The sequence below is a fragment of the Benincasa hispida genome, chromosome 10 (genome assembly GCF_027475165.1).
Source record: "Benincasa hispida cultivar pf3 chromosome 10, pf3_genome.v1.1, whole genome shotgun sequence".
NCBI lineage: Eukaryota > Viridiplantae > Streptophyta > Magnoliopsida > Cucurbitales > Cucurbitaceae > Benincasa > Benincasa hispida.
The window spans coordinates 43,668,343-43,681,992 of record NC_143487.1 but is presented as its reverse complement, the minus strand read 5'-3'; the positions used below and the strand labels follow the sequence as shown (position 1 = coordinate 43,681,992).

Sequence of the window (13,650 nt, the reverse complement as noted above, 5' to 3'; positions counted from 1 at the left end):
TATAGTCTTCTATCATTTTCTATTATTAATGAATATTCTTTTATCAACATCTATCAATAATATATATTTTTTAACTTATCAGTATCAGTTTCTATTACAGATAAACGTTAATAGAATTGATAATAATGTTTATTACAACTATAATTGAATTTTGCTATTTGTATAAAAATATATTTTTTAATATTTAAAAATTCTCCAAAATTATATTTTAATAAAAATAAAAAGAAGGAAAAAGGCAAAAGAAAAAGGGAAACGCAATGTCCACCGCTCTAGTTGTGTAGGCCTGTAGCCTTCTTCTCCTCCGACATTCAATTCATGTCCATATTACCGAAACAAAAAACTCATTCCATATTCCCCAATCGCCTTCTTTTTTCTCTTCTCAATTTTGATTTTGATTAATGGACGGTGAGAAATCAAAATTCAGTTTCGGCCCTCCGATCAACCCTTCCTGCTCCTCCCTTCTCCTCCTCTTCATCTTCCTCGCTATTCTCACCTTCCAAATCGCCACCAGAACCCCTTTCCCGACCATCTGGCTTCCCTCCGATTTCCAACAGCCGACTTGCTCCGCTTTCTTCCGGCGAGATGCGGCGGCGGATACGGCGGCGGTGGTGATGTCGATAACCGATTTCGGAGGAGTAGGGGACGGGAAAACTTCGAACACGGAAGCGTTTCGGAAGGCGATTGAGTACATGCGGCGGTTCGGCGAGAAAGGCGGGTCTAAACTGACGGTTCCTAAGGGCAGTTGGGTCACGGGCAGCTTTAATCTCACCAGTAATTTTACGCTCTTTCTCCAACGTGGCGCTCTTATTTTGGCATCCCAGGTCAGCCTTTTATTATTATTATTATTATTATTATTTACCCTTAACTTAAATTACATATGGTAATTTTAAGCTTGTCTTTTGTAATTTGTTTTATTTCTTGAAGTGTTTTGTTGTAAATATTCATGTGAAGTAAGTCTTCGTGTGGTGTTTTTTTTCTTTTACTGTTAGTATTATTTTGTTTTTAATGAGTTTTTAAAAAGGACAATTTTTTTGTGATTCTGAGGATGAAGAAAATGCCAAAATTGGTTTTTTAATAACTAAGCAGAAAAGGAAAAATCAGAGTGATGACTCTGGTGGTGTCATCTATGTTGTTAATTGTATTTTTAAACCAATAAACATGCCTAATGGGGCCCACCCTCAACAATGCCTTCCTAGTCCTTATTCCTTGACTTTAATCTATTTTACTTCATATACTCTCATAAATGTTAAAATTTCTCTCTCAAATTTTCAATTAATCCTAAATTTTGTTCTTTAAAGTTAATTTCAATTAAATAATAATTATAACTTTATTTGACATGTGAACATATTTCCATAATTTATAGTTAAAATACTACTAGATAATAAAGAGATCTTTTTTTAAAAAAAAAATTCAACAATAAACTTTAACAATAGAAATTAAATTTAAGATTTATTGAAAGTACGAGGACTAAAATTTCATTTTAACTTATATATAGATAAAATAAAATAAATTATGAAGTTAATTTTTAAACTTGCATACTTATTTGGTCTCTAAACCTAAGAAAAATGCTAGATAACTTCTTCAAGTTTGAAATTTGTGTCTATTTGATTTTTCAAAGTCCACAAAGCGTTTAATAGATTCTAAACTTTTGATTTTGTATTAAATAGATCTCTAAATACTCAATTTTATTTCTAATTAGTATTTGACCTATTCAATATTTTATAAATTTCAAGGATCTATCCGACACAAAATTGAAGAATTTAGATGTATCATTTTTTTTCTGATACTTTAGTATGTTATTAAACATTAAATCCGACCACGTCAATTTTTTTTTAAAAGTTTTAGGACATATTAGATATATTATTTAATACTTGTTGAAGAAGTAAATTTGTAAAGAACCGAAAAGTAAATGATGATGATAATAATAATAAAGCAGTAAAATTATGAGAGAAAAAAGAGTTGTATGCTAATGATTTATTGGCACTATAAATTATCATTTAATGCATTCATTAGTGCTTTTGAAGCTTTGTTTCAAATGATGGACATGGTTAATCATTTTTAATTTCAAATTTATATTAGTGTTTGGGATTTCCCATTTACAAACTCCTTAGGGAAAATAAAATAAAATAAAATAAAAGTTGTGATTCCATCCCCCAAGGTGTGTAACTGTAAACAAAGCTTTTATGATAATTAGTTGACTTTTTTTGTTTAGTGGGTATTATTTGAATTTGAACAAACTTTAGTTTAACCAATCAAATAAATTATCAAATAAATTTTTTTTTGAGTGCAGTCTGAATAACATCTATCTTGATGCATCCCACTCTTAAATAAAAAAAATTTACCATATATCAAATTATGATGAGATCTAAATGGACTAAATATTTTTTATTTGATAAGGGTGAATTATGGTTGTTTGCTTTACTAATGATAGTGGTATGTTTAGTGTCAAAGGCTTAGTGTGTGGTTTAAAAATATTTGTTTTGAAATTAAAAAATAGGATCCAGAAGAGTGGCCCATTATAGAGCCACTACCTTCATATGGAAGAGGAAGAGAGAGGTTGGGAGGAAGACACATCAGCCTTATTCATGGCAATGCTCTTTCCAATGTTGTCATTACAGGTACACTCCCACTTTTCTTTTTCTTCTTCTTTATTTATTTCTTTATTTATTTGCCTGCTTATTTTATTTTATTTTATTTTTGTTTTTGGCTCATCTTCATTGCTAGGGTTTTATATTCATGAGAATTCTTGGTTTTTGTAATGTAATGGAATCAAACTCTGGGCATGACTAAGCTATTAGGAACCAGGATAATATTAAAAAAAAAAAAAAGATTTAGGGCTAAGAATATTATTTCTGTTTCTCAAGAATATGCTTATTTGCTATATGTGTTTTTATGTGTGGGGAGGGATGAATTAGAACGGTGAAGAGTTGAATCTTAATAGATCGTGGAAGCAAAGTCACTCTACTTTAGAAAAGTGAAATTTTCAATAAAGGAAGTTTTATAAGGACACTTGATCTTGAGTATATTTAGGTCGTCAAGAAGATGGTAGGATTTTAGGTTGAGTGGTCACATGAGGCTAGAAAAGTTAGGTATTTGAATATAAAGCATAAAATATTTGAGTTTGATTAGAAAGCCGTGAAATCTATTTCCTTAGGAAAGACTCCTAATGAAGATATTTGGGTTTGACACTATTCTTCAGATGATAAATATAATTGTAAAGAATGATTATCGCCTTGCTTCTCCTCTTCTTCCTCTAATCCTCATCACTTAATCTCAATTTGGAAACATTTATGGAAGCTTCAGAACTACAACAAAATTAAATTCTTTATGTGGAAAGTATTGAAGAATTGCATACCTACTAGATATCCTCTTCTTAGCAAAGGAATTGACGGTCCTCCATTTTGTCCCTGTTTCAAAAACAAAAAGGAATCATATGTATAAGCTCTCCTCCTTTGCAATTGAGCTAAAGAAATTTGGAACAATATTTTACTTCAGCTTCTTCAATGCTGGAATGGAAAATTGGAATGGCTCAATGCTCGATTTGTGGTGTTTATAGCGTTTGAATCTTAGCACCTCAAAATTATCTCTTGCTTGTATTGTTTGCTAGGCTATTCGATAGGAATGCTATTTTACACGACAAGCCTATCCCAGATGTCTCTATGAAGATTACCTGGATTTTATCTTATTTTGAAGAATTTCAAAAGAAAGGTTTATGTGAGTCTCTGCTATACCGTTCTCGCGTTCCTCTTTTTCGGCACGACTCCTTTTTGGCTTCCTTCTCCAATCGGCTGCTTTAAACTTAATGTTGATAGAGCTTGATCTACCAAAGATTCTTCATCACAATTTGGGGCCACGATTAGAGACAGCTTCGGTGCCACTGTAGTTGCTTCTTGTGAGTTTTCTGATCTTCAAAATTCTCTTCATGTGGAATTAATGGCCATCCATCATGGTTTAGATCTAGCAACCAATTTAAATCTTCACCATCTTCTTATTGAATCTGATTCTCTTAATGCTGTTAGGGATCTCAATGATTCTTCATCACACAGAAATGAAATTGGGGTATGGTGTAATAAAATACAAGCATATCTTTAGCATCTCTCATTTTCCTCAATTATATTTCAAGATCTTGTAACGATGTGGTTCACTCTTACGCTTCCTTCCTTGCTGATTCATCTTCTCCTGTATTTTGGATAAGCTCTTTTCCCTTATAGCTTACATCCTTATTTGAGGCTGATATAAATGTTTTTGTATTTTCCTCTTTTCATTAATAAAATTTCTTTCGTTTTTTAAAAAAATAAATTTAAAGCATAAGATGCACATTCTAAGACTACTCAATCTACATATTCTTGCTTTGAATTTCTTGTGTTTTGACCACACCCAAGTGCTAGTAGGCCACCAATTTGATCGGCGTAGCTCAACTAGTTAATATATATATAATTTTTACTGAAAAATGTTAGATGTTTGAACTCTCACCCTCACATATTATTGAACTTTAACACCAGTAGAGTCGGTCCATAAAGATTAAGCATAAGAAGTTTTTACCTACCATTCATTGAATGGTGAAATGTTTAATGGGATCATAACGTTTGATCTACATTAGCTTTGTTTATTGAAACTGGAAATGGTGTAAATCTCTTCTTCTCATTTACCTTTGATCGTGCCCGGGTTCGAGAATATTTTGAATCATGAAAATCTAATTAGTTTGTGTTGTTTTTCAGGAGAGAATGGAACCATTGATGGGCAAGGCAAGATGTGGTGGGAGCTTTGGTGGAATAGAACATTAAATCACACAAGAGGTCATCTTGTAGAGCTCATCGACTCTCACAATATTCTCATCTCCAATCTCACCTTAAAAAATTCTCCCTTTTGGACAATTCATCCGGTCTATTGCAGGTTTCATTCTCAATCGACTCTTTGTAATTCTATATACTTTTGTTTGATTTTTGAACTTTTCTTTGTTTCCTTTTATGATTTCAGCAATGTTGTTATCAAAGACATGACGATCTTGGCTCCGCTCAATGCCCCGAACACAGACGGTATTGATCCAGGTATTTTGCGTCTTTCTTGGAGGAGGTATGAGAAATAAATGAAAAACAATGATGAAGTTTTCTAAATTCCCAAATCTCCATTATGGTGTAGATTCTAGTATCAATGTTTGTATCGAAGACTGTTATATCGAAAGCGGAGATGATCTAGTAGCGGTGAAGAGTGGATGGGATCAATATGGAATGAACCTTGCACGTCCGAGCTCGAACATCATCATAAGGCGAGTTTCTGGCACCACTCCAACCTGTTCTGGTGTCGGAATAGGAAGCGAGATGTCAGGTGGAATATCGAACATTACGATCGAGGATTTAAACATTTGGGATTCGGCAGCTGGCATTCGGATAAAATCTGATCAAGGTAGAGGAGGATACATTGCAAATGTTAGTATAACTAACTTTGTAATGAACAGAGTGAAAATGGCTATAAGATTTAGCAAGGGTTCAAATGATCATCCCGATGAACAATGGGATCCAAAGGCAGTTCCTAAAGTGAAGGGTATTTTCATTACCAATCTCATAAGCTTAAATTCGACAAAGGCTCCAGTTCTTGATGGGATCAAGGGAACATCATATGACGGTGTATGTATGAAAAATGTCACCATTCTCGGTCTCGCACCCTCCGCAAAATGGCATTGTGCTTTCATCTCGGGTTTTAGCACTTCAGTCTTTCCTATGCCATGTCTCCAGTTGCAAAACACCACATTTTCGTCGTTGTGCTCGTAATTTTAAATGTCTGTGGGCACATTTTTCACTAACTATTCAGTATGACATTATACAAAGACGTACTCAAAGTAGTTCTGTTTTCAAAATTCGAGTTATGATGCGGCGATTCCTCAATCAAGCATTGCTTAGACAGACATGAGCTTTACTGATGGTTGACCTGTGTAAATTTTTAATAGTGAAAAAGGGTCTTATTAACAAATCACCTACAAGATTTTTTGTTGTCTTCTTGGTTTCTTGTATTCCAATGAAACTAATTATCGAAACACCATAACATCTTACTAATTGACCCTACAATAGGATTTGTTGTACAAAGTGAGGGATATTTGTATTATTTTAACATTTGATACTTTTTTTTATTTTTTTATTTTTTTGGAAATAAAAAAAGTTAGGTCGCATTTGCTAATGTATCAATTTTTCTTTTTGCACGTTTGGTGTTTCACGTTTCTCATTTTTTTCCATTTGATTCAAGGACAAACTTATTGCTTATTTTTTTGTTCTTTATTTGTTTTTTTACAACATGTGGGGGGTATGTTGGGTATCGAACTTTTGATTTTAAAGTTGATATTATAAATTGTGCTAGTTGAAAGTTGAGTTGGCCTTTAATTATTTTTTTTATTATTATTTTAAATTTTTAAATCTTAATTTTTGATATTGTAAAAAATAGTTTATACGCATTTTCTATTAATTTTTTTGAAATGGCATTTTATATAAATTCAACCTACAAAAATCAAGAGCGATTTTATCATATTTAAAAATAAGTAGTAAAAAACTATGGTAAACTTGGTCCTAATCACAACTTTTTTGTTTGCGTCAAATGTTCCTTCTCCCTCTTCTTCTCACTTTGGTCCACACATGTATATTAATTATGTAATCAAATGTACAAATGTTCAAAATTAGAAAATTTGGCCAATGTTTCACTAAATAATAGGTACCCAATTAGTTATTATTAATTTAGCTTGGAATTAATTAGAGGGGTATTTTGAACTGAGAGAAAGTAATAATATTGAGAGTGTCATCTGGAATTAATTAATAAAAAATGGAATGGAGCTAATTAATAGTAATAATAAGTGTAACCAACCAAGAACAAAAAACATTTGCTATTCGCCCTATTTTTAGTACTATTTATTTTGCATTTAGGGAAGAGTGGAAATAGTTCTACCTAGGAGAGGGCTTCTCACTAACACCTTTGTCGACTTATTGCTAAAAACTCTTTCAAGTAAAAAAGCTACATTATAGTGTCAAATGGGTCGTCCCATGAGATTAATCATGAAAGATGAAATACAACGATCTTAACTTACATAATGAAAACGGTAAAGGAAAGGTAAAGCAACATTTTTCAGAAAGTGTAAAGAAGTTAACATTAAAGTAGTAGTAATAATAAGACGGAAAAAAACAGTCAAAAACTATATTCCATGTATTGAGATACAGACTGCTATGAGAGTCAAACTTAAAAAGAAGTATACTGTATGGATATCACCACAAGAGAAATTCAATTTTTTCAGATTTTATTATCAAATCATTCATAGAGTATGAATGGGTTTTAGCGATAAGAATATTTTCAAAAAGTAGTTTGAAAATATGATCATATTGAATTGATATCCAATACCAAAATGACATCATAAGCAACCTACCAAAAGATATCATATTTCTATACCTAATCTCCTACATCTTCTCCATTCTCTCACTCTCACCATTTTTCCCATAATTATTTTATTCTCTTCTATTCTTTAATAATTTTTGTTGTCATGTACCATCTTAATTTGATTTAATTTATAATACCCATAACATTAATATTTAAATTAATTAAGTCTGTCATTTGGGGGACAGTTAGAGATGTGGGTAGAAGAAATAGATCCACATAACAACTAGTCAATGGACTAGATTATTTTTCTTTACCTATTATTAGGAGGAAACCCAAACTCTCCACAATCAAATAACTTCATATCAATTCTCTAATTTCCAAATTCTCAGATTAACACTTCAACACTCACATGTACATTAATCAATTATGTAATCAAATGTTTAAAATTAGAAAATTTGCAACTCTTTCACTAATGTATTAATATAATAGGATACTCGAACAAGTAATAAGTGAGAGTGCCATTCAGTCTAATGATGAGATTGAACTAGAGGTATGTGGCATAGTTATTGAGCAAATAAGAGAAGAAATTGAGTGTTATTTGAAATTAATTAACATCAAAATGAGCATAGGCATAGTATTTATAGTTTGATCCAAATTAAAAAAAGATAGAGTTAATTAATAATAATAAATGAAAATCAATAATGTAAAGAAATTAAACTAAACTCATCAACGTTCTAGCTTAGCTATGGAATGAAAACAAAAAGAAGTAATTAAAATAGTCATGGAAGGTAAAATACAAAGATTATAATGGAAAGGTAAAGCATCATCTCAGAAAGACTAAAGAAGTTAACGTTCAAGGTAGTAACAATAGTAAGATTGACAAAACAATAAAAAAATTCTATAGTCAACCTTGAATTTTATGAACCGAGATATAGGGAGCGGTAGGAGAACCGAACTTATAAAGAAGTGAACAATATGAATATCATTACCACATTGAGGGGATACCCAATACCAAAAAGGCATTATAAGCCGCTTACACATAAATAAAATATTTCTATACCCATTCTCTAACATCTTCTCCGTTCTCTCTCACTATTTTTTTCCATAATTATTTTACTCCTTTTGTTGTTCTATGCCATCTTAATTAATTTGCTTTATTTGTATTGTTCTTTCTTTTATGCATGGTCCGTAAATACTTGGAATTCTAAGCTTTTCTTTCTCATTGTCGTTTATGATACATCATTGTCTTTAATTTGATAGCTTTCACTATAATACATTAAGCAACGATAAATTAGCACTCTCGTAATTTTAAACCTCTGCCATCAATCATTTTGCCCTGAGATGTTCTTCTAACATTAGTTTGGCTAAATAGAATTGTGCTTATATGGAAGTTAAATGAAGTGTTAATATTAGTTATTGATTAGACTATGACATGGTCATCCTCTTCATACAAACTTTAGAGACTAAAAAACTATTAAACTACAAAGGGAGCTAACCATATATGGTCATATTTTTAATTTATATAAAATAGTCAATAGTGGAGGGTATTTGCCACATTGCCACATAATGAGAAATACTGATCATAACCATATTCGTTATAAATGGATATTAACAGTTGGCAGCAATATTTGAAATATCGATTTCAATAAAAATATTGATAACTATGGAAATTTCATGAAAAGTTATGAAACTGATGGAAATTGTTATAATTAATTAATGAAATTATCATTCTGGCTTAATTAGACTATAATTGACCATCTTTAATCACAATCTCTATAAAGTAAGACAACATTTAGATGTGAATTGTAAATGTATGTGATTCTATATATGTAAAATGTAAATGGTTAGTATTTTAAATTTCAAATTATTATTAGTGTTTGGAATTTGCCATTAATGTTTTACCCTTTTTTTTTTTGCAAAACAATATTTTACAAATTCCTTAGTGAAAAAAAAAATTGAAGTTGTGATTCCTTCTCCCAAGGTGTGTAAATGTGAAAGGAGGTTTTATGATAACTGGTTGACTGGTGGGTGTAATCAATAAAATAAATTATGAAATAAAACTAGTTGATTTATGAATTTATAATTAATTGCTTTGTTTATTGTGAAAAGTTGGAGAGTGTATTGTATTTAAAAACATTTGTTTTGAAATGAAAAAATAGGATCCAAATGAGTGGTCCATTATAGAGCCACTACCTTCATATGGAAGAGGAAGACACATGAGCCTTATTCATGGCAATGCCCTTTCCAACATTGTCATTACAGGTACACTCCTACTTTTCTTTTCTTTATTTGCCTGCTTTTTTTTTTTTTTTAATTTTTGTTTTTGGCTCCATCTTCATTGCTAGGATTTTATTATATTCATGAGGATTCTTGTTTTTTTTTTAAAAAAAAGTAATGGAATCAAACTTTGATCATGACTAAGCTATTAGGAACTGGGATAATATTAAAAAGAGAAAAAGGATTTAGGGCCAAGTTATTACTTATGTTTCTCTAGATTATGCTTATTTGCTATGGTGTGTTTTTATGCGTGGGGAGGGATGAATCTGAGTGGCAAAGGACCGAATCTTAGTAGATTGTTGCAACAAGACCACTCTACCTCTAAAAGTGATTTGCAATAAAGGAGATTTTTATAAAGTCAACTGATCTTTTGTACATTATGGTTGTCAAAAAGATTGTAGGATTTTATGTTAACTGATCACATGAGGTGAGACAAGTTAGGCATTTGAATCTAAAGCATAAGATGCATGTTCTAAAACTACTCGATCTACGTATTTTCTTTCTTTGATTTTCTTTTTTTTTTATCACATCCAAATACTAGTAGGCCACCAACTTGATTGACATAGCTCAACTAGTTAAAATGTATATAACTTTGACTAAAATGTTAGATGTTTGAACCCGCACCCTCACATATTGTTAAACTTAAAGAAACACTAGTAGAGTCGGTCCATAAAGATTAAGCATGGGAAGTTTTTACCCGAATGATGAAATGTTTGGGATCATAACGTTTGATCTACAATAACTTTGTGTATTGAAACTAGAAATGGTGTAAAGCTCTTCTTCTCGTTTGGCTCTGATCGTACCTAGGTTTGAGAATGTTCTAAATCATGAAAATCTTATGTTTTATGTGTTGTTTTTTCAGGAGAGAATGAAACCATTGATGGGCAAGGCAAGATGTGGTGGGAGCTTTGGTGGGATAGAACATTAAATCATACAAGGGACCATCTTGTAGAGCTCATGAACTCCCACAATATTCTCATCTACAATCTCACCTTAAAAAATTTCCCTTTTTGGACAATCCATCTAGTCTATTGTAGGTTTCATTCTCAATCTTCTCTTTGTGTTTTTTTTTCTCGTAATTTCAGCAATGTTGTTATTAAAGACATGACGATCTTGGCTTGTTCAAGTGCTTGAACACAGGCGGTATCAATCCAAGTATTTTGCATCTTTCTTGGAGGAGGTATGAGAAATAAATCAAAAGAATGATGAAGTTTTCTAAATTCCCAAATCTTCATTATGGTGTAGATTCTAGTTCCAACGTTTGTATCGAGGACTGTTATATCGAAAGCAGAGATGATCTAGTAGCGGTGAAGAGTGGATGAGATCAATATGGAATGAACCTTGTACGCCCGAGCTTGAACATCGTCCTAAGGCGAGTTTCTAGCACAACTCCAACCTATTCTAGTGTCGGAATAGGAAGCGAGATGTCAGGTGGAATATCAAACATTACGATCGAGGATTTAAACATTTGGTATTCAACAGCTGACATTCAGATAAAATTCGACCAAGGTAGAGAAGGATTAATTGCAAATTAACTTTGTAATGAACAGAGTGAAAATAAGATTAGCAAGGGTTCAAATGATCATTCTGATGAACAATGGGATCCAAAGAGGTTCCTAAAGTGAAGGGTATTTTCATTACCAATCTCACGAGCTTAAATTCAACAAAGGCTCCGGTTCTTGACGGGATCAAGGGAACGTCGTACGACGGTGCATGTATGAACAATGTCACCATTCTCGGTCTCGCTCCCTCCACAAAATGGCATTGTGCTTTCATCTCGGGTTTTAACACTTCAGTCTTTCCTATGCCATGTCCTCAGTTGCAGAACACCACATTTTTGTCATTGTGCTTATAATTTTAAATGTGGGTGCATTTTTCGCTAACTATTTAGTATGAAATTATACAAAGACATACTCAAAGTAGTTATGTTTTCAAAATTTGAGCTATGATGTAGTGATTCCTCGATCAAACATTGCTTAGACAGATATGAGTTTTATTGATGGTTGATCTGTGTAAGTTTTTAATAGTGAAAAAAGGTCATATTTAACAAATCACATATGAGATTTTTTGTTGTCTTCTTGGTTTCTTGTATTCCAATGAAACTAATTATCGAAACACCATATCAACATTTTACTACTTGACCCAATAATAGGATTTGTTGTACACAGGGAAGGATAATTGTATTAGTTTAACATTTGATACTTATTTTTATTTTTTATTTTTTGGAAATAAAAAGAAAGTTAGATCCCATTTCTAAGTATCAAATTTTCTTTTTGCCCGTTTGGGGGTTTAGGTTTCTCATTTTTCCCCCTTTTTATTATAAATTTATGCAGTTGAAAGTTCAACTCATGTTGGCCATTAATTACTTTTTTTTTTATTATTATTTTATAACTGAGAGTGCCATTTGGGATTAATTAATAAAAAAATGAATGGAGTTAATTAAGATCCATTCTCTCACCCTCGCCATTTTTTTTTATAATCATTTGATTCTTCTATGCTTTAATTTTGATGTCATGTCATCTTAATTTTATTTAATTTATAATGCCTTACTATTCAAATTTGCGAGACCGATCTATTGATGAGGTTGAACTAGAAGTATGTGGCATAGTTATTGAGAAGATGATAGGAGAAATTGAATGTTATTTGAAATTAATTAATGCTAAAATGAGTATAGGCATTGTATTTATAGTTTGATCCTCTAGCACATATATTACCAAAATAAATAAAAAAAAATGGAGTTAAATAATAATGATAAATGAAAATCAATAATGTAAAGAAATTAAATTAAACTCATCAACGTCCTAGCTTAGCTATGGAATGAAAAGAAAAGGAAGTAATTAAAATAGTCATGGAAGGTAAATACAAAGATTTTAACATAGATTATGGAATACAAAGATTTTAACATAGATTATGGAAGCGATAAAGAAAATGTAAAGCATCATCTCAGAAAATGTAGAGAAGTTAATGGGCGAAACAGTAAAAAACTCCATAGTCAACATTGCATTCCATGAACTGAGATACAGGAAGTGGTAAGAGAGCCAAACTTACAAAGAAGTGAATAGTATAAATATCGCCAACATGAACATAGCTCAATTGACATAGTGCTTGTACTATCGACCTCAAAGTCAAAGATTCGAATATGAATATCATTACCATATTGAGTGGATACCAAATAATAAGATGGCATTATAAGAAGTCTACCCAGATATATCATATTTCTATACCCATTCTCCAACATCTTCTCCATTCTCTCTCTCACTATTTTTTTTTTCATAATTATTTTACTCCTTTTGTTGGTCTATGCCATCATAATTAATTCACTTTAATTTATAAACTCGAACTCTCCACACTCAAACAACTTTCAAAATTAATTTTCTAATTTCTAAATTCTCAAATTGACACATTTTTCATTCTCCAATATTTTAATTATGGTTGCACTTGTTAGAAATGAAGTAGGCTCTCACAATACAACTCAATAGATAAAAATATTGCTCTCTTACTCATACAAGATTGGAGAAACTAGAACTTGAACATTACTTTAGTTTCTTGGCTTCCTTATAAATGATAAATCCTACACATATTTATACTAGTAGGAAAATACATCAAAAGACATCAATGATAAATGCAAATACATGTGACTTTTCATCAATATATGAACATTTATCAATGTATCTTGTAATTCATGTATTCAACTATTCCTTGAATCTCAACTATTCATGTATCTAATTAAATGTAATTCATGCACCTTGAATATAAGTCTAGATTAATTCTATCATCCTCCCTTAATCTAGACTTGAGCAACTCTAAGTTTTTCTCTGAACTTAACAAATAAGTCAATCTTTAGTGCCTTTGTAAAAATATCTGCCACCTGATCTTGAGTCTTGCAATGCTTTACCATCACTTCTCCATCTTTAACCAAGTCTCTGATAAAATGGTACTTGATTCTAATATGCTTGCTTCTTCCATGGAAGGCTGGATCTTTTGATAATGGACAGAACCATTATCATAATATAAAATAGTCTG

At 31.5% G+C, this 13,650-nt stretch overlaps 1 protein-coding gene and 1 pseudogene across 1 annotated transcript; both read left to right on the top strand.

Moving 5' to 3' along the window:
• Positions 1-212: 212 nt before the first annotated feature.
• Positions 213-5,967, top strand: LOC120087866 (putative polygalacturonase). The gene is made up of 5 exons (XM_039044831.2): positions 213-821; positions 2,498-2,618; positions 4,719-4,893; positions 4,978-5,048; positions 5,140-5,967. The coding sequence occupies exons 1-5, from the start codon at positions 399-401 to the stop codon at positions 5,766-5,768; spliced, it is 1,419 nt and encodes a 472-aa protein (XP_038900759.1). The 5' UTR covers positions 213-398; the 3' UTR covers positions 5,769-5,967.
• Positions 5,968-9,566: 3,599 nt separating this feature from the next.
• On the top strand, positions 9,567-11,610 carry LOC120089095 (putative polygalacturonase; annotated as a pseudogene).
• Positions 11,611-13,650: the final 2,040 nt, after the last annotated feature.